This window comes from Arvicanthis niloticus, chromosome 11 (genome assembly GCF_011762505.2).
Source record: "Arvicanthis niloticus isolate mArvNil1 chromosome 11, mArvNil1.pat.X, whole genome shotgun sequence".
Taxonomy (NCBI): domain Eukaryota; kingdom Metazoa; phylum Chordata; class Mammalia; order Rodentia; family Muridae; genus Arvicanthis; species Arvicanthis niloticus.
In genome coordinates this window covers 53,447,328-53,469,470 of record NC_047668.1, presented here as the reverse complement: position 1 = coordinate 53,469,470, position 22,143 = coordinate 53,447,328, and the positions used below count along the sequence as shown (strand labels likewise).

The window sequence follows — 22,143 nt, the reverse complement described above, 5'->3', positions numbered from 1 at the left end:
GGGTCGAGAAAGAGCCTGTGTACCTGTCTCGCGCTAACAGACAGCCGTCACAGCCAATCAGCTTTCCAGATCGGTGCTACGCCCGCCCCCTCTGTAGCCCCGGTACCCAGTGTTTATTTCCCGACCTCCAGAACTTCACATTCAGTTAGGTTACCGGCCTCCCATCAATCAGTTCGCAGAAGGGAGCAGCAGGGGAGCGGCTTACTAGGTACCTGTGGTGAACGAGTGTTTGTGGCGGTTGACCCTATAAGGGCCGTCCAAGATGGCAGCACATGAGCAGGAAATGTAGCTAGCCCTGAAGAGCCTCCAAGGTGACGGGCTCAGATTTGTTGACCAATGTCTTGTCTACAACGTTGATGCTGGCCAAGGAGGAGGAATGAAAGGATTATCGGTTTTCACTCAGTGGTGCACCTTGAGTGGTTTTGAGATTTTGTGGATAACTGGTTGCTTTTTTTTGTGTATACTTTATTTTACTTTTATTTATTTGTTTGTTCATTTTTGCGGGGCTGAGAATTGAATGGAAGACTTTACGTATCCAACTCTACCGCCAAAAATTATTCTCAGATCTTTATTTGTTTTAAGATAGGGTCTCGCTGGCCTTGAACTTTGTGACTTTCCTGCCCTTAGAGTACCCAAAATAATAGGCATGGACTTTGTTTTTAAATCTCAGGTAAATCATAGCTTAAAAATATTGAGGCTCTGATTTTGTTTTTCAAACTCAACTTCATAAAGCCACTCTGTGAATTCTGATTTTTTCTATAATAGTTTTTCTTTTCCTCTGAGTATTGGTGAACATTGGATGATGGACTCGTCCATTTTTACTCATCCAACGTTTTAAAGGACACACACTGATAATAAAACTGAAGCGTCAGAAGCGCTTGTATTCTCGCTCGTGGACTCTTCAACTGCAGTTTTCCATTCAGAGCTGAGGAAGCATGAGTCACTTGCAAAACTTACTGTTAGATACCCTACTGGGGACGAAGCATGTGGACAGTGCAGCCCTCATCAAACTCCAAGAAAAGACCCTATGTGTGACATCACCAGGATTTAGTGTAAGAAGGGGAAAGCTTTTTTAAAAATACTTTTTTAGGTTAGCATACAAAGTGCTGGTTTTCATATGTCATCTTTATGTATGTACTGTAAGTAAGCTATGTAAAAATCCGAACATGTTTCAACAATGTCAGAATTTATTAATGATAAATTCACAAGGGACAATAGTTTCTGTGGCATCAGTTTCATACATATGCCTGCTTTCCTTGGTAACCTAACTGGGGTAAACACAGACTCTTTTATTCCTCTATCTTAATTACTAATATCAACTCTTGGATCACAAACACACACACAGTTACAGAATGACAATAAAGTGTTATGAGGCCACAGCAAACGTCAAGAGTTTTCAGAAGTCCTGAAAAGCAGGGCAGTTGGTAGAAATATCAACAGATATTTGATAATATTTATTGATAAATTAAGAGAACCAGAGCTTCAGGAAAGAATCTGAACTGCCCTGACTAGGCTCCTTCAGATCACAAGTTTGAGAGTGAAGCTGCAGGCTTGAAACCAACTCCAGGAATAAAAAGGAGTCAAGGAGGGTCCAGCCAGATTGGTAGACTAATAAATGGGCCAGGGCCAGGTCAGTAGGAACCAATCCCATCCCAGTGCTAGGTGTTTGTATCATTATGGAGTCAGGTGAGGAAGACACACCCATTGTTTGCTCTGCTGTATATGGTAATTTCTTGAGCCTGTGTTTTCTGATATGATTTTAATATGTCCATAGGCCTCTACTATTTCAGCATTCTCTCTCAGAAATAAGTCATTTTTCAGTCTGTGTTGAGTGGGTAGTTCTGGATAGACCTGCTGTTCATCCAGGTGTGAAGTCAGCCTCCATCTTCAAAATGGTGTCTCTCAGGGCAAGACACACTGAAAAACCACTGTTTTACAAAATATAGTTATACAAAATATAACTTAGGGCAAAGCACTATGATCCCATATGACATTAGACCTTGTTTTGTTCATTCCTATCCCCAGGGCCTTCTATACACCTGCTCCTGCTTCAGCTGGTTTTCTTCCTCCCTTAATCTGTTTTCTTATCGTGTGTATTCCGTTATCCTGTTTCCCATTATTCATGTTCCTTAAGAGATCTTCCTCCCTTCTTACGATAGTCTGTCATATATATATACACACATATATACACATAACTGTAAAGATTTGTTTTATGTGTATGGGTTGTTTTGTCTGCATGTATGTTCATGCATCATGTTTATGCATCGCCTCCAGAGAACAAAAGAGGGCTTCAGATCCCTAGAACTAGACAGTTGGTACCCACAAAGTGGGTTGGCAGTGGGAACTGAACCTGGGTCCTCTGCAAGAGCAACAAGCCATCATACATGCAGCCTCATCTACATAATTTTAAATCTAGGTTTCATATATAAAATAAGATGTATAGGGGCAGTTCTGTGGTAATTGTCTTTCTGAATCTGATTTATTTATCCTTAACACAATGATTTTTTTTCTACAAATGTCATGATTTTATTTTTCTTTTTATTTTTTTCCCCTGAAACAGGATCTCCTTATGTAGGCTAGGCTGGCCTCAAACTCATAGAGATCTGCCTGCCTCTACTTCCCAAGTGCTAGGATTAAAGGCACATTCCATAATTTCCAGACATTTTAATTTTTTATGGCTATATAAAATTGCATTGTGTATGTGTACTAAATTTCTTTATCTATTGACCTAGTGGCAGGCATCTAGGTGGGTTCCATTTCCTGGCAATTGTGGAAACTACAACAATAAACACCTACATGTGTCTGTCTGTGCTGACAGGTTGATTCTGTTGGTTCCAAGTCCTTCCGTTATATGTACCTAAGTGGCATGGCTAGGTCACATGGTAGTTCCATGTGCAGCTTTGGGAACTTCCCTGCTGATTTCCACAGTGGCTGCACCAGTTTGCATCCACAGCAGCCGTGAGTTGAGTTTCTTCTCTCTTTCCTCATGTCCTTGCCAGCTCTTGTCATTTGTCTTCTTTATTTTCTATTTTTAAAGAAGGCTCCTATAGCTGAGGCTAGCCTGCAACTTGCTAGGTATCCAAAGATAACCTTGAGCCTCCTGCCTCTACCTGTCAGTGCTAGGAGACAAAGCATGGCTGGTTTATGCAGTGCTGAGAACTAAACCCAGAGCTTCAGAGTACTTCACCTTCTGAGCTACATCCCTGCCCCCATTTGTTTTTGTTTTCTTGATACTTATTTTGACTGGTATATGGTGGATTCTCAAAGCAGGGATGGGGGGGGTTGTAATCTTTATTTTGTGTATCAATGTTTGTGTCACTGTGTGTGTGTCACATGCCTGCCTGGTGTCTTCAGAATTCAGAAGACTTGTATCCCCTAGAGAACTGTAAGCCACCATAGAAGTGCTGGGAACTGAATCTGGATCCTCGCCATGAGCAACAAGTATTCTTAACCTCTAAGCCATCTCTCCAAAACTATTGTTTTCATCTATGTATATGTGTGTGTACATATGTACATCTGAGTACAGTGCTCTTGGGGGCTAGAAAAGGGCTTCAAATCCTCTGGAGCTAGAGTTGTAGGCAGTAATGACCCGCCGGACATGGACATTTCAAACTGAACTCCTGTCCTTTGGAAGAGCACAAGTGCTCTTAAGTACTGAGTCCTCTTTCCAGCCTCTCAGAGCACTTCTTGTCTTGGATTAGGGTTTTTTTTTTGGGGGGGGGAGGGGATATCAAGAGATGGTTTCTCTGTGTATTCCTGGCTGTTCTGGAACTCACTTTACAGACCATGCTGGCCTCAAACTCATAAAGATCCACCTGCCTCTGCCTCCTAAATGCTGAAATTAAAGACATATGACATCATTCCCAGGCTCAAAGCAGTTTTAACATGCATTTCTCTGATAGTTAAATCTTATTTTTTCAAGTATTTGGTCCTTTTGCATCTCTTTCAAGAATCACTTATTCAGTTGATTGTTTGGTTAGTTGGTTGATTGATTGGGTGATTTGGGGTTTTGGCATTCTGAGTCTTGAAGTTCTTTATATATCTTTGGTGTGTCAATCCCTGTCCCGTATGTGGTTGGTGGTTATTTTGTGTTTCATATTCTGCCACTTTGCTCAGTGATTGCTTCCTCTGCAGTACATAACTTTTCAGTTTCATGTGACCCCACTTGTTGGTTCTTGAGGTTGTTTCCTGTGCTACTAAAATCCTTTTCTGAAAGTCTCTTCCTAAAGGTGTGACTTTTAAACAAAAAGGACTGTTCTAACAGAAGCTATTGGCAGTGTCTTAGGATTCTGTACCACAGTAACCATCATTGATTCTGTTGTTGTCATGGAAGAGCAGCCGTAGAGAATGCACAAAGGGATAGGTGTGGCTATTTGCTGATGCAATTTTATGCAAGTTCATGTAATGGTGGCATGTCACAAAATGAAAACCAAGTGAGGCGGTAGCAGCAAACACCTTTAATCCCAGCACTCAGGCAGAGGCAGACACAGACAGATCTGTGAGTTCCAGGTCAGCCTGTGTAAAAGTAACTTATTCTCCTGTTTTCTTTCTTTTTAATTGGGTATTTTATTTATTTACATTTCAGATGTCATCCCCTTTCCCCATTTCCCTTCCCTAGAAACCCCTTATCCCATGCCCCCTCCTCCTTTTTGCTTTTATACCATTTGAATTACATACAAGTATTAAGGTCAGTTCTAGGTTGAGGAACTAACAATACAATGGATGCAGATAGTCAAGAAACAAGCAAGGCAATAAACACCAATAGTCAGAGAACAAGCAAGTTTTAATTGATGTCTGGGAGTCTGCCTCTGTCGGCTAACCTAGACCTAGTCTTGGAAGTTTCCAGCTTCTGCATAATCTAATCTGGGCCTAAAATGTTTTCAGCCTCTGAGACTTCCTGGGGAATAAGTCCCTTTTGTTCTTTCTTAGCTCTCACTCAGCTGTTCTGGCTCGAACTCCAAGACGACTGATTCAATCTGGCTTTTCTCTAGGCCTATGAATTGCTCTGCCAGCCAGAGGAATTAAAGGTCTATGCTAAAGGCCAGCCACACCACAACTAGAAACAGATTTAAATATCCTGTACTAAGCCTGGTCTATGGAGTGAGTTCCAAGACAGCCAGGGCTACACAGAGAAAACCTGCCTCAAAAACAGAACGACAAACAAACACCAAAGTGAAAACCATTCCCAGCTCTCAGGTGGGAATGTACAATTCCTGCTCTTCTGACTTGTCCTATTTTAACTTCTGCAGATAATGCCAAGTGATGTTCGAACACTTTTGAATGGATTTGCCAAAAACCCATTATTAACCCGAAGGGAAGGGTTGTATTTCAGGGAAAAGGATTACAAATGTGTCCGGGCAGATGACTGTTCTCTCTATGCTAAGAATGTAAGTATCCAAGGTTTGAAGACAGATGGGTTAAAAAAAAATACTTAATAATTTTACTTCAATATTTTTCATCCCCTCTGCAAAACAGAATAACACCTTAAGTCATTCAGATAACAACCAAGTGCCAGGAAGGCATATCTGAAAATAGTCAGACAGGGTGGGGATGGACCTCAGGGGTAGAGAACTTGCCTAGCATGTGCAAAGCTCTGGGTCTGATGTCCTGTGCTGAAATTAAATAAGGAAAAAGAAAGCATCCTCAGCCAGATATGCTGACGGTTGTAAATATTTATTCTGGAATCTGTCAACTAAGCTATCTCTTTCTGATCCTTCCTGGTCCACAACCTGCTTAGACTGGGTCCTGACCCCCTGACTAGGGCAGTGAGGGAAGGAAAACAGACAGACACCGAGATACATACCATAAAGCTGGGGTCGTGTGGGAGTGTTTAAACACACTACATACGTTTGACAAAGGATGATTGGTAGGGGACTAAGTCAGCCCAGAATACATAGTTATTGGGCTCTGGACCTGCAACACTCCAACCTCTGCATGAACAGTGGAGTTCTAATCTGTCAGTGTATGGTACAGTTTTTTCCAGAAACTTTTCTTCACAATATGCATGATATTAGAAAAAAAAAAAAACCTGAAACCTTTTCAGAAAACAGTACTAACTTTCTAAAAAAGGAGTGGAAGACTAAAACAAAAATACATGAATACAAAGAAGTCAGAAGGTAGGGTTGTTTGGGTTTGTTTTTTAAGTGTCTAGGGGTAACTGCTGATCCTGTGGTTAGGACCACAGGCAGTGTTCTGTTTTCTTCTTTATCTAGGAGAACACTGGTGTGGTGGTAGTGAAGACCCACATGTATCTTGTGGTGGCAACTTACACTGCAGGCATGTATCCTAGCGTCTGTGTGGAAGCCACAGAGAAGCTGGGTAAGTCTGCCCCCCACCCCATTAAGGCTTGAGACCCTACTCAAACTAGCCTGAGGAGAAAGGAAGAATTTTCTGGGGGATCCAGAGGTGGTGTACATAACCACAGAAAGTATTGATCACTGCGAGCCATGGGAAATGCAGGTGCCCCTGATGGGAGCACTGCTGGGATTCTGTCTTGTCTCTGCTTCTAAGTGAGTCAGCTTTGATCAGTCCCTTTGCAGTGCAGCTGCTTCCTTCCCTGGCGTCGTATCCTGAGGACCGTGATTTGTGTCATCTAGTTCACCCCTACTCTTACCCCCACATCAGTAAACTAGGCAAGATTGATGGGCAGGGGAGCAGAGAGGAAGCAGGTTAAAAAGCAAATAACTGTTAGGGACCCACTCTGTTGGAAGACGACACTGCCAGTAGAGAAGCAGCCATCTTGTTGGTGCCCCTTCCCTGGTTTAAATTTGTGTAAATTAAATGGTAAATCATTTTATGTTTTATTTTACATCTATTTTGCATTTCTAATAACCTTAGAATTGCTTAAAACAGTCATTTGAAGTAGGAGGGGCTTCTAGCAAGAAAAGTAGCTATCTACTCATTCATTCATTTATTCATTCATTCTTGTAGCAAATAACTATGGTGTTCAATCGTGTGCCCTGCACCATCTCAGACCAAAGCCTGATAAGACATACTCTCTGCCCCTGTGCCTCTATAGATGTCATCATACCTTCCAGATATACACTCCTGTTCTGTTCGTGCTCCTCACATCTGGTTAGCACGTCATGGAAGGGCCACATCACATCTGGACTTCCACTGTGCTGTAATTTTATCCACATTGCTGTTGCTATTCCCATTAGAACTCTTTGTTAATCTGGATTATGAACCCAGGAGGCAACATGCCTTCTTTTTTTTTTTTTTTTTTTTTTTAAAGATTTATTTATTTTATGTAAGTACACTGTCGCTGTCTTCAGACACACCTGAAGAGGGCATCGGATCCCCATTGCAGATGGTTGTGAGCCACCATGTGGTTGCTGGGAATTGAACTCAGGACCTCTGGAAGAGCAGTCAGTGCTCTTAACCGCCAAGTCATCTCTCCAGCCCACAACATGCCTTCTTAATCATCCTCCCATCTGATACCTAACACAGCGCCTGACTTTGAGTAGGAAATTAGTACATGTTTGATAAACAGAGAAGTGGATGACTTCTACCTAACAGAATCCAGGAAAGACCTAGTGAGCTAACCTCAAATGAATATGTGAGAAATTAAGTACCAGAAAAGGAGGCCCAGTTTCAGCAGAGTAGGAACAGAAACCTATAATTTGAGCTAATGTTAAAAATGCTCATTAAAGCATCCATAGAATGAAAGTAGGAAGACAGGACATTAGGCTGTCAATAAGCCTATGAGCTCAGACTATGAGCTAATTCCATAGAGAAGACCAGAAAGCTCCCTGACTTCGTTATAATGAAGATTCTGTGCCCCCCCCACACACACACACACTTTTTTCTTTTAAATCCATGGCTACAAAGGACTCCAAAGAATAATACAACTGGCACTATGCCAGTTAGAGCCCAGTGTTATAGGAAAGTACATGGTATGTTAGAAGTGTTTGGATCCTGAGGGATAGGCCAAGCTGCATCCCAGCTGCTTGTTAACACTACTAAACTGTGCTTCCTTTATCCTCCCTCCCTCCCTCCCTATTTTTTCTGGGATAAGGGTTCACTCTGTACCCCAGACTGGGCTCAAGCCTGCTGCCCTCCTGCCTTAGCCCACTAAATTCTGAGATGACAGGCACATGTTACACCCAACAATTATGTTTGTTTCTATCAAAAATTATGTGATTATTATAGAAAATTTGAGAAATAAAGAATCATGGTGGTTACTATTTTTTAATTCTCTGGCATGCACCTTTACTCCCAGCACTCGGGAAGAGAGGTGGACAAATCTCAGTAAATTTGAGGCCAGACTGATCTATGTAGCTAGTTTCAAGCCAGAGCCAGAGTTACATGGTGAGACCCTGTCTCAAAATTGTCTTTATGATGGAAGATTCTAACAGCATGACTTAATGACAGCTTTAAGAGGTGAATAGGCAAATAATGCTATACTACTTCACACAAGTCAGCCAGGCTTATTTTTCAAACAACTTTGGTGGCTCAAATGCATTGGTAAAATGTTAACTGCTAATTCTAGGAACTCAGTTTTTAAAAATTAGTATGAAATCATTAAAGAACCATATTTTTTCCTTAAACTTTCTATGACTTAATTCCTAGACAACTAAATGTCCTAGATCCTTCACGTGAAAAGCTGCTGAGATAGTAACTAAATCCACATGTAAGAAATCAGGCTCTCTGTTCAGACAGCTATATAGAAAGAAGCAGATGTTTCATGGTTTGGATATTTTGTTTATTTTCATAAGAATATCACCTAAGACCTTATTGCCAGATTTATATCATAGATGAATAGAAATACATAATTCATTTTGCTGAATTTGCCTGGCAGTAATTCTTATAATAAGTTAAGTGTTTAAAGGTCTTTTTTTATTTGTTTTTGTTTTTTGAGACAAAGTCTTGCTATGTAGCCCTGACTGACCAAGAACACTATACAAATCAGACTGGCCTTGAGTTTGATGTGATATCTCTGCTTCTAACTTCCAAGTGCTAGGGTTACAGAAGTGTGCCACCATACCTGACTAAAAGTCTCCTGACACTCACCTGCTCTCCCACCATTTGCATCTGTCATAGCCGCAGCAGAGGAAGGCCAATGGAGTAATATCTAGCAGTTGGTTTAAGAAAAAGAATTTTTGGTGAATGAAACACAGCTTTCAAATTTTTCTTATTAACATATCTTTAATGAAGCGCTTTTGACCAGTTTTAAATGTAGGTATAACCTAGTCATCAGGACCAGGCAGCAGGTCCCACTGTGCCTTCATCCCTCCGGCATCCAGTTTCCCGTGATGGTTCTGCGCACCTTCATTCTCTAGAGCTGATAAAATATCCACATAACTATGAAATAGAGCTGAGCAATGCTTACATCTCTCTCTCCTACTAGACTCAGACCTGTGTTTTAACTCTCCCATTACCCTTGCAACTCCACTACATAGCATGGCGCCAGCACATCACAGTCACCTAACACTGGTCATTGGAAAACTGAATGAACTGTATTGCAATGGTAGTTCACTACTCATAAATTATTAACATGCTGTGTTTTCTTTCAGGAGAGTATCTAAGAAAAAAAGGAAACTAAGACATCAGATAACTAGTGAAGACAACTTTGCTATTTTAGAAGAAAAATATAGTTCCTTAAGAAAAATATTTTGTGGTTGAAAACACTGCGTGGAAGATTAAAACAAATTAAGGGAACAAGTTTTCTTATTTCAAGAGATCATCCTCTCTGACTGGAAGGACCTGACCAGCTTGTTCCTTTTCTTTAAGTGTTGGTCACAGACATGACACTTGAGTGCATTTATGGTTTTTCACAGGGCAAGTCCACGGGGAGTCTTACCTCCAAGTCCCCAGACATCTTGCCAGATGTGCCAAGAATATAGGCCATAGCCACTCATATGTATGGACCACATGCACATCAGAGTCAGGGGACAGACATGGGAGTCACTTCTCTTCTCCTGGGTATTGGGAGTGAAAATCAGGCCATAAGGCTTGGTGGCAAGTAAACCCACTGAGTCATATCACTGCTTCCCAGAACCACTAGACCATGTCAGTCTCATGCCTCCTTAAAAGTTTCAAGTAATGCTTGTAGGAAAGACTTGCTAAGTGCTTTCTGTCAAAGAAGTAGAGTTCCTGATTCAGTGCCCCTTTATTAAAATATAGACCGCATTGCATGTGTGACAGCCTTCTTATTCTCAGCAGACATGTGGGACCTGTGAGGAAGCAAGCAATGTAAGGATCACCCAATAATGGGCCACTAGTTATAGTATTGGATGGACACTCACTGTCTTATCATCAGGCATCTGATATTGTTCATCATTATAAATGCCTTCCCAAAACTCTGGAGACTTCTGACTTCGCCTCCCTCACTGCTTCTGAGTCTATGTCTTAGTAAGACAGAATGGCTACTGAGAAACCTTTCTGAGAAGGGACTCTGTTGGCCACCTGCTACACGACGATCAGGACAATAAGAGAGAGAGCCTGTCTTAATAATTTAGGGTTCTGCTGTAGAAAAGGAAGCATCTCTCTTTCCATGACAGCAGCCCCAGGCAGGCTGGTCAGAGCACCCACCCTTCCTCACAACACCCTTCCTCACAGCACCCATCCTTCCTCACAGCACCCACCCTTCCTCACACACCCTTCCTCACACACCCTTCCTCACACACCCTTCCTCACAGCTCCCATCCTTCCTCACAGTGCCCACCTTTCCTCACACACCCTTCCTCACAGCACCCACCCTTCCTCACACACCCTTCCTCATACACCCTCCCTCACACACCCTTCCTCACAGCACCCTCCCTCACACACCCTTCCTCACAGCACCCACCCTTCCTCACAGCACCCATCCTTCCTCACAGCACCCTTCCTCACAGCACCCACCCTTCCTCACACACCCTTCCTCACAGCACCCATCCTTCCTCACAGCACCCTTCCTCACAGCACCCACCCTTCCTCACACACCCTTCCTCACAACACCCTTCCTCACAGCACCTACCCTTCCTCACACACCCTTCTTCACAGCACCCATCCTTCCTCACAGCACCCATCCTTCCTCACAGCACCCTTCCTCACACACCCTTCCTCACAGCACCCACCCTTCCTCACAGCACCCATCCTTCCTCACAGCACCCATCCTTCCTCACAGCACCCACCCTTTTTCACAGCACCCTTCCTCACAGCACCCATCCTTCCTCACACCCTTCCTCACAGCACCCACCCTTCCTCACACACCCTTCCTCACAGCACCCATCCTTCCTCACAGCACCCTTCTTCACAGCACCCATCCTTCCTCACATCACCCATCCTTCCCCACACACCCTTCCTCACAACACCTACCCTTCCTCACAGCACCCATCCTCACACACCCTTCCTCACAGCACCCTTCCTCACAGCACCCTTCCTCACAGCACCCTTCCTCACAGCACCCATCCTCACAGCAACCTCGTCAGAGCACCCTTCAGAGCACCTTCAGGCATTGCTTCTGGGGAGGCAATGGTCTGGTTATTTGGCCAAGAAAGGGCCTAGGAAATACAAATTTAACTCTGCTTTGGCCAGATTGGATTGCCATGATCTTTAAGGATAGTGACCATTTAAGTGACCACATTGTTCTCCAGGTCCCTCTACAGTTTTCTTCAAATGGGCCGAAAGGGAAATATGATTGTTTCTAAATATGTAAGAAACCTCTGATCCCACATATGACTCTTGTAAACAAAATGTCTAGATGCACACAGACTAGCTGGAACTGGGTCAGAGGGTGAGTCTTTATAACGGATACCCCAATTACACACTGAGTATACACAGAGGCTCTGACACCCAGGGAGGTGATAACCATAGACTTCAGAGCCCGGGGAAGTGGCAGAGCTTTTTAAATTATTTTATCTCCTAGATCCAGTGCCACACTCTTTCAAGATAATTGCTTGGTCTAACTTTCTAGCTTTGATAGAGTGAACTCACATCTTAACCCCTTTGCAGTTTTGACACTGTCAGGCAAAGAAAAGATTTTGAATCCCAAATACATTTTATTCTGAGAAAAAAAAATCTTTTGATGTTTATAAAATTCATTTTCAAGTTTCTTTTCATAATATTTTTGGTGGTTATTTGGGATTCCATGTCATGAGCCCCAATCACACTCACTTCCCAGGTCTCCCAAGTGTACCCCCCCCAGCCTTGTGGTCTCCCCCAAACTCCCCTAAAAAGAAGAAATAAATCCAATCTCTGTTGCCCATACAGTCACTGGAACATGCCCAAACTCCCGGTAGCCAGCCTCTTAAAGAAGACTGAGTCCTTTCCCGCCTGCCCCCACATCTGAAGCCACCATTTGTGGAGAGCTACATTTCAGCATCCTTATCTCAATTTTAAGAGTTCTTGTCAATGGCTTTCTGTCTAGGCTGTTACTTTGAGGGTGTAGGGGATAGAGGTTGTCATGTAAGCCTTCGATGTCACTCTTTCTCAACTGTGAGTCTGCAGTCATCAATACCACTGCAAAAATAGCTTCCTTGCCCTTTACAGTCATTGGAAGCACAGGCCATAGACTTCCACATGGTCTCAAGCATCAGCACTATGGACCTCAGCATGGCCTCCAGTGCCAGTACAGACCACAGACATCAACAGGGCACTCTGCCACAGTGTGGGCCACAGACACCAATATAGCCTTTGGTGGCTTTAGGCAGGCCAACAACAACATGACTTTAGGCAGCAGCAAAGCCCACAGATAGGATATCCTCATGACCTTCAGTGGTAGCACAGCCTTGGACACCAGGACAACCACCATCTGCAGTAGGACCATGGACCCAGACATGGCCCTCAGTGGCAGCATGGACTCCACACATCAATATAGCCCCTGGTGACATAAGTGTCAAAGGTGCCAAAGACCAGCTTTGACACCACAGGGTAAACTGAGGCAGTCAGCAAGGTATATCAGTGACTGGGGTCAGTTCTGATAGCATCTTACAACAGTCAGCAGTAGAAGGGCTGACGGGTCAGTGCTGATTGCAACAGATGATGGCAGCCAGCAATTAGAGAAATTACTTAGCAGACTTTTCTCTGAGGGAACAAAGTTTGATTTATGGGGACTGGCACTCCCTGTGAACAATGGAAAAACTCTGAGCTTTTCTAACTCTTTGAAAAAGAAAAGAAAGAAAATTCAAACATATATAAACAGTGGATAAAACGAAGCAGATTCCAATAACCTCACACATATACATACAACATGCATACACACATACATATACATATATACATATACATACACACATGTACATACATACATACTTGCATACAGACCTACAGACATATTCACATTCACACACTGAATGGATGAAACAAAGTTCCAACAAGCAGGCTCCAAGCATGTCACATATATATATATATATATATATATATATATATATATATATGTATATATATACATATATATACACATATATACACATATACATACACACATATATACATATATACACATATACACACATACACATATACACATATACACACATACACATATATACACATACACACATGTCGCAGACCGCTCTGCCCCACGCTTTGGGGCCAAAATGTTGTGGACTGCTCTGCCCCACACTTGGGGGCCAAAATGTCATGGACCGCTCTATCAATGTTTGAACCCGCACTACCAAAAGCCTTGGGGGCTAAACTGTTAGAGCCCGCACTGCCCCAAGCTGCTCTGGTCAACGGGTTGGGGTTCAGCAAGAGAGAGAGTGAGGATAGACGCGAAGAATGGAGACCAGACAGTGTGATTCAATCTTGTTTATTCTTCAGTCTCTCTTCTTCTCTCCAAGTCCCTAGTTCCCAGTCCCAAGTGCCTCCACATTCCAGGTTTCCAGCTGTAATAAGTCTCAAGTCCTTATCCCAGTTCCAGCTGTAATAAGTCTCAAGCCCTAATCCCAGTTCTAAGTTGCTAGTCTCTTTCCCAGTTCCAAGTTCAATTAAATTCTTCTGTTTGCCTTTCGCCTTTTATATGTATCACTTCTAAGTCACGCCTTTAAGTCTTGTCTCTAAATCACACCTTTAAGTCATGCCTTTAAGTCTCACACCTTTAAGTCTCACACACCCAAGGGAAAATCCTGGATATCTAAAACAAGATGTTATCAGAGTGTACTCAGCTGTTGTAGGCTATTGTAAACAAGTCTCTTGTCAGGGTATATGGCTCAAGATGGCTGCAAGGATGATAGCTGCCTTCTGTCGGCTCCCCCCCACATATATACATATATACACATATACACACATACACATATATACATATATACACACATACACATATACACACATATGTGCACATACACACATATATACATATATACACATATACATAATACACATATACATATATACACACATATATTCATATACACACACACATATATACATATATACACATATACACACATACCACAGCTGGTGGATGGAGCAAGCTCCAGTACTTTATTTTTTTCTTCCATAACTTATATATTCCAGGAAAACCTTTCAAGCAGTGTAAAATTAAAATGTAATTACATTCTATTTTTCTTTTAATGAATGACTATTAAAAAACAGTATGTTGGGGCTGGAGAGATGGCTCAGTGGATAAGAGCACTGACTGCTCTTCCAGAGGTCCTGAGTTCAATTCCCAGCAACCACATGGTGGCTCACAACCATCTGCAATGCAATCTGATGCCCTCTTCTGGTGTGTCTGAAGACAGCTATACATATACATTAAATAAATAAATAAATAAATAAATAAATCTTTAAAAAACTAAAAAAAAAAAAAACAAAACAAAAAAACAGTATGTTGTTCCCCAATGCTTTCACATGAAATAACATTACTGTATGACAGGTAAAGAAAACAAATTATTCTAAAAAAAAAAAACCCACATACATTCATAACTTAGCAACTTGTTCTAGATTAACAAAGTGTGAGCAAGCAAGATTTCTCTTACTGGCAGGCAGCAATTTACAGTTACAAAGAAAGGATTATTTTATTATCTTAAAAAGTAATCTTGGCCAGTCGGTGGTGGCGCACGCCTTTAATCCCAGCACTTGGGAGGCAGAGGCAGGCGGATTTCTGAGTTCGAGGCCAGCCTGGTCTACAGAGTGAGTTCCAGGACAGCCAGGGCTACACAGAGAAACTCTGTCTCGAAAAAACCAAAAAAAAAAAAAAAAAAAAAAAAAAAGTAATCTTGTGCTCTTGATCTCTTGCCTCTCTAGCTTCTCTCTGTCCCCTCACCCCTCCCTCTTCCCTTCCCCCTCTCTCCAGGTGGTCATGACTGGCCTCTACTTCTCTTCTCTACTCTTTCTCTCTCTCTCTCTCTCTCTCTCTCTCTCTCTCTCTCTCTCTCTCTCTCTCTCTCTCTGCCTCTACTACTCTCCTGGTTCCCCTCCTCATGCCCTGAATAATAATAATAGTAATCTTGTAAGAATCTTTTAAAAATCACAAAGCTAACATTTTATATATATAAATAATCAGTCAGAGGTGACCTTAGCTGAGATGTGCAGCTTGGTCTTCATGTGGGTCCCCTAACAACTGGAGGGGACTATCCCTAAAGCTGTTGCCTGTCTGTGTAATATGCTCACCTAGCTGGGCTGCCTTGTCTGGTCTCAGTGGGAAAAGATATACCTAGCCCTGTAGAGACTTGATGTGTCAGGTGGGGGTGTGGTAGTGATCACCCTCTCAAAGGAGAAGGGGAGGGGATGGGGGAGGGACTGTGTGAGGGGAGGGCCAGAAAGGGGCAGCAATTGGAGTGTTAGTGAATAAAAAATCATATCTATGTTAATCCTCAGAATGCATATCTACTGCTCAGCAATTCTTATTAAATCATATCAAGAAGCTGAGGGGAAAATGGGTACAAGAAATCAATCATCACCAATCCAGCCTCAGTGATAGTCACATCAGCCAGTGCTGACGTTGTTCTTGTTCCCTGGACTTAAAAAGGCCTTGGCTTAACTATTAAGAGTGTGCCTTTCTGAATTTTAAATTGTTCCATAATTTTCTACATCAGAGCCAGTAGCAAAAACATCCTAACCTTGCTTCATTAACAATTTTCCTTTTCTAAATGTTTTTCTAAGAATGGCGGTCATAGCTCACAAACCTACATCTCTAAGTTCTTCTCTAGGGTGATGATTGAATCATCAATCTGCTCCAGCAGCAATGCCTGAAAGAGATCAAACATTATTATTGTGAGTGCAAGTGATACTGTGCAGTGAGGGGCTAGAAGGCCCCTTAGAGTTCCCATATAAGTAGTAGATTAAGAGGGATGTGAGGGCAACAAGCAGAGCAGAACTTCATAACAGCATGATGTTCTCAGGACACGTAGTCCTCATGGGTCATGCCTGTCCATAAATTATAAAGCTATTTGTCATTCCTCCTGCAAAGGCACAGACCGTGGATATTTGCATGGGCTTCCTGTTAACTCGGACCATGGACATCAGAACAGCCCTGGCTGCTGTAAGACCCCACCTCAGGCTTCAATATGGTCTGGGCAACTGGACCACAAACACCATAGTGGCCTCCAGGGGCAGCATGGACCATGGAGGTCTTTTGAGGAGGTCCAATCTAGAAAAATGAACCGTTCTTTGTCCTGTTGTTGCTCAGAACCTGGGTGATCTTGCTGCTGCTGCACAGCGTGTTCCAGTCTGCACAAGCCCCAGGCTGCTTTTTAGGCCCTACTCTGCAATGACAGTCCCCACTTCCCCATCTATCACAACCTTCTCTCATACCTATCACCACCCTGTCACATCTCTAGACCCACCTCTGTGCGCTCACTGGTTAGTTCCTCTATCTCTTACACCTCTCCATCACTTATTCGGTCATCACTGTAGGGAATGGTTCTGATGCTAAGGTCCTATTCCTCAACTGGTTCTTGATCCATCAATAAAGATGCTAGTGGCCAATGAGCTGGGTAGAATAGGCAGCACTTCCAGGTCCCCCGAAGGCAAGACAGAAGGGAGAGAGGAGGATTTTTTAACATGCTTCAGAGGGAGAAAAGGTGACCTCTGAGTTGGCAGTCCGTGACTCATTGGACACAGCCTTTGTGATTGCGACCTGCTGGCTGAGGTGCAGTGGTAAAGAGTATAGATTCATCATTTTCTTCCGTGTTCACAAGTTCTCTTTTTTTAAAAGCATCTTCCCATAAGACTTGCCTTTTTCCCCCCTCTTTAGTTGTTCCAGAACTGTTGTGGGCTCTGCAGACTCCATTTCTGCTGCTGCGTCACCCTTCAGACCCTCCATGGATCTTGTTGGGAGTTCAGGAGTCACCTTACAAACCACACGAACACCACTTTCAGTCAGACAGGGATGGTTTATTGAGCATTCACCCCAGGACTGATCTATCAGGGCCACACAGCAGACTGGGGAACTGAACTGTGACCTTGGGTCAAGATCCTACAAGGTGTTTTAAAACCTGAAATCTACAAACATCTGTGCCAAGTTATTTCACCAATAATTATTTAGGGATAAAGGATTTCCTTAGAAACATGCCTTTGTTGTACACTTATCCTGTTCCCATTGGTTGGAGTGTTCAACCGTGGCAGGAACTTGTCTTGCTTAACATTCATGTCTTAACTTGCCATCCAGGATGTCAGTTACCCATGTAAATGTCTCTTTCTGCCAAGCAGGATGTCAGTTCCCAGGGAGGTCTTGGGAACTTCAAACTTTATTCAACTTCTACTCAAAATGAAAGTCTTATTCTAAACAGGTAAAGGTGTCTCTCTTAAGTTAGGGTCCATCCCAGGGGCAGCATATAAAAGCAAACACCAGCCAGGCAGTGGTGGCACATGCCTTTAATCCCAGCACATGGGAAGCAGAGGCAGGCGGATTTCTGAGTTCGAGGCCACCCTGGTCTACAGAGTGAGTTCCAGGACAGCCAGGGCTACACAGAGAAATCTTGTCTCAAAAAAAAAAAAAAAAAAAAAAAAAACAAAAACAAAAACAAAAACAAAAAAAAAACAAAAAAAACCCAAAACAAAACAAAAAAAAAAAAAAAAACCAACATAGAGGATCTCTATGACTCAGGGAAGAAGGATGGAACACAGGAGCAGCAGAAGATAAAGCCAACCAGCCATGTGAGATTTCAGGTAAGTGGCTACGGTCCACTTCCCTGATTGGGCCTGGGATAGCAAGAGAAGGTTTAGGAGTGCCCAGCCTTTGAGGTAGCTAAGGCATGTAAAAATAAGCTAATGTGTGTGTATGTGTGCACATGCACTTGTGTGTGTGTTTCATTCACAGATCCAAAGATAGCTCTTGGGTGGGTGTGGGCTTTGCGATCTGCCTGGATTGCACAAAGCAGTGCAGCAAAAACTCATCACTACATGTGGAGGCTTTGATTTTTCTCTAAACCTTCTTTATTTAGGTTTCTTTAATGCTTCAACCTCCCTTCTAGCCCAATAACCAAAGGTAGGGGAGAAAGATGGTTACTAGGATAGGTGGACCTCATTAGAAGCAACTCTTTGGAGCAATTCCAATCTTCATAGTCACATAAGGTTCAGAACTAAGTCTTTTAGTTAGAAGAGATGACAAAGGTTCTGGTTAGTCAACAAAATGATAGACTGGGTATTAGATCTATCTTGTACCTTACTGACACAAATTGGTATAGTTATGCTCTAATTGTATTTTAAGAGAAAAGTTTTATTTTAACAGAAAGGGTGATATGTAGGAGGAGCTAAGGTGGGAGGAGTAAGGAGAGGAAGAGGAGGAGTAAGGAGAGGAGGAGGAGAAGGAGAAGGAGAGGAGGAACTAGGTGACGAGAGAGAGAGAGAGAGAGAGAGAGAGAGAGAGAGAGAGAGAGAGAGAGACATGGAGGAAGATGTTCGCACGTCTCCACCAGTCAAAGATAGTTGATATATCTAGGTTGGGTATTGGATTACACTTCTGATTGTATGGGCATCTTGTAATTGAGCATTACCAAATTTATAAAGCCTTTGATTAACATTTAAAAAAATGTATAAAAGCAAAAATGAGAAGGGGGGATGGGATAGGGGTTTTCTAGGGAGGGGAAATGGGGAAAGGAGATGAAATCTGAAATGTAAATAAAATATCCAATAAAAAATAAAGATAAATAAATAAAATCTCAAAAAATGAAGTATCTGACAGAAAAAAATTAAAATCTTATAATTCATCTAGGGAAGAAAAGCTTCACACCTATACCCTCAATTATTTCTTAAATTCCAGAGATAAGATGATTGTTCCAAGACAGTATGAATATTATTACTTGAATTGACAGATGAGAAATCCTTTCTGAGAGAAGGAGATTTATTTTATTAACAATGAAGAATAGCCTTACCAATAAGAATACCATGAATGTTTTTCATAAATAAATTAGGTCTGCAGCAGCTGGATGTTACTAAAAATGTATTTAAGCATATTTAGTAAACAAATCTTATCAAATGTGTTCAAAATTAACCCTTTTAGGATCAGAATCCCTCATGAATATAAAACTATACACAAGGGGTCTCTAAGTAACAAGATTGCAGCTATAACTAGCAATCATCTGGTAAGTCTTCATAAAGCTTTGTCTGTTGAGATCTAACTCCCACCTTTGAATAACTGTAGCCATTTTGTTCCATGCCCACCAGCTATTTCATATCATTGCTGTAATCTGCCTGCAAGTCATTGACACAGAAAAATAACTTAACTCAGAGCAGGGTCATGATGACCACATCCTCTGTTATGTTCTGTATGAGGCTTGTTAATCTTAATTCCACAAAGCTTCACATAGGACCAACCCATTAAGTAAAGGGTCAATATGAACTGTTATGTCTAAAATACCTTAAGTCAGAGGTGACCGCGGAGAAACACTTTCTGCACCTGCATATGAGTTTTTGTGAGTTTTCTTTCCTTTATAAGCCTGCCCTGAGAAAAGTTTGTTGTCATAGCTCAGATAATTGTGAGCTATATCCCTGATCTGATCAGTGTTAGGGTGTGCATTCAATAAACCATCCCTGTCTCACTGAGGTCAGTGGTGTTCATGTGGTTTGTGAAGCGACTCCTAGACCACAACGCTGTCTAATTCTAAAACTCAGAATCTGAATGGCAACTCTAAGAACAAATCCTTTATTGAATGAGTGGTCTGCAAATCTTTTCCATCAGCAAAACTGAAGGATGGCTTAATTGTCAGCAATAGAGCATTAAAGACCATTTCAATCCCACTCATATCTGCTCTCTGCCCTTGTAACCTCCCCACCAAAGGAAAATAAAACAAATAAACAAAACAAAGCATAGAAAACGTCTCATTGTGGAAGCTGTAGTATGTCACAGTGTGTCCCACAGTATCTTCATTTGAGAATGTTCATTGCAATGAGTTGTTGGTCTCGTTCCAGGCCTCTAGTTTCTGTTACATCAATATTGAATCCACACCAAGACTCTTCCCAGTTATCCTGTTGTCCCATGTCATGGAGATCCTGCAGTTTTGTATCATCAGGACCAGACCTTTCACATGCCCCAACAGTTCACAGATGATATAGAATTTTGGATCAACTTAAAGCCCTGGATCTAGGCCTGGGTGGTAGCTGAGCTGGTCAGCCAGCTGGCTCTCTCACATCCATATCACCAGGGTGAGCTCTCCAGCACTGCTCCAGCTAGCCCACCCAGTGCTGCCATCTGCAGGAGGCAGAGTCAGCTCCCAGACTATCTTATCCTCAGAGCCTGGTTCATCTGCACCCACACCTCCAGAGCCAGCTCTATCGAGGTGGAGGGCCTGCTTTTCCCACTCTCATGACCTTGGTGCCACTGCAGGTGGCAAGGAAGGGGGAGCATCACCGCCTCACCTGTATTATATCATGGTAGAGGAGTCACCAGGCCAGATTTCCCATACTCACGCAATGGGGGCAAACTCTGCTTGGGCAAGGTGCAGGGCTCTCACAAGTGCAGCCGCTGGTGAGAAGTGGGACCAGCTTTCTGAAGCATCAAAACCAGTGAGGGACAGGGACAGTTCTGCACAGCCTTTGGATACCTACCTGGTCCCAGGCTGCTGCCAGACCAGGAATATCCCAATGGTCTCTAATTGTAATATGAGCCATGCAGGTCAACGTCAACTGTTGCAGCTGCATGGGCCCAGACATGGCCCCCAGTAGCAGCACTGGCTGGACTTCACCATGGCCTCAGGTGGAAAGGCTGGCCACTCACAACAGTCTATTCCTCTCCACCCTTTCATCTCCAGTTTCATCTCTCTTCACAATGCTCATACTGTTCCACTTCTCCTTCTCCCACCTGTCCACCACATACTTGCACGTTGTACTGGCTCTGGTGCAGGCGGCCATGTGTCTGGTAGGCTGTATATACTCCTAATCAGATGGTACCCCAACAGGATCCCTCAGGGGGTATTTGACGATGTCTAAAGACCATTGTTGTAGATACCATTGAGTATGGTGGGATGCTGAACTTTATATAGTGCAGAGGACAATCTCCCATAGCAAGAATTACCTAATTCTAAATGTCAGTTGAGTCAAGTTTAAGAAGTCCTAATGTAGGCATGAGAACCCCCTTTTGAGTTGTTGGTCAGGGTTACCCCAAGAGACTGATAAAATATTAAAGGCTGTTGTCATTGCCTGTGTTGCCTCCTAGAGGTGAAAGGTAAGTAAATCCCTATTGCTGACTATATCAGACACAGGACCCAGAGGTCCCTGAGCTGGAACTGACCTGAATGCCTTCTTCCTGAGGACTAGCATTCATGGTTCCAAAAGGTGCCATGCAAGCTTTCAAAGATTAGAGGAAAACCTACATCTACCACCTAACTAAATCAGCATGATCCCTAATAACAATCTAAATATTTGTCCTTATTCCCACAGATAAGTATAGTCCTCACCCTTCATCAAGGAAACTTCTCTTTACAATAGGCAGAGACAACCTCAGAAAACCATCACTGATTTAAATGTTCAATCAGAAGGGGATCTGAAATCGACACTGGAGGTAGAACTGGGTGGGAGAGGAGGTGGGGAGGGAAATGGGGGGAGCAGTGTGGAGATCAAGTGTGGGGAGGGGGAGGACTGGGAGAAAGAATGGAAACTGGTGGAGGGAGCATCTCTGTGGTGAGCTGGAGACCTGGGATGAGGGAGGCTCCCAGGAGTCTATGGGGGTAACCCAAGCTGAGACTCCTAGCAGCTGAGGACATGGAGACTGAAGTGGTCATCCTGTAGGCAGGTGAGACTTCTAGTGGAAGGAGGGGTATACTAACCCATCCACAAAACCTT

At 42.8% G+C, this 22,143-nt stretch overlaps 1 protein-coding gene across 1 annotated transcript; it reads left to right on the top strand.

Annotated features, from left to right (window-relative positions):
* Positions 1-9: 9 nt before the first annotated feature.
* Pfn4 (profilin family member 4) lies at positions 10-10,131 on the top strand. Its single transcript, XM_034513796.2, has 4 exons — positions 10-1,052; positions 5,250-5,387; positions 6,213-6,318; positions 9,516-10,131. Exons 1-4 carry the CDS (start codon positions 936-938, stop codon positions 9,542-9,544), a joined length of 390 nt encoding a protein of 129 aa, XP_034369687.1. The 5' UTR covers positions 10-935; the 3' UTR covers positions 9,545-10,131.
* The last annotated feature ends 12,012 nt before the right edge of the window (positions 10,132-22,143 follow it).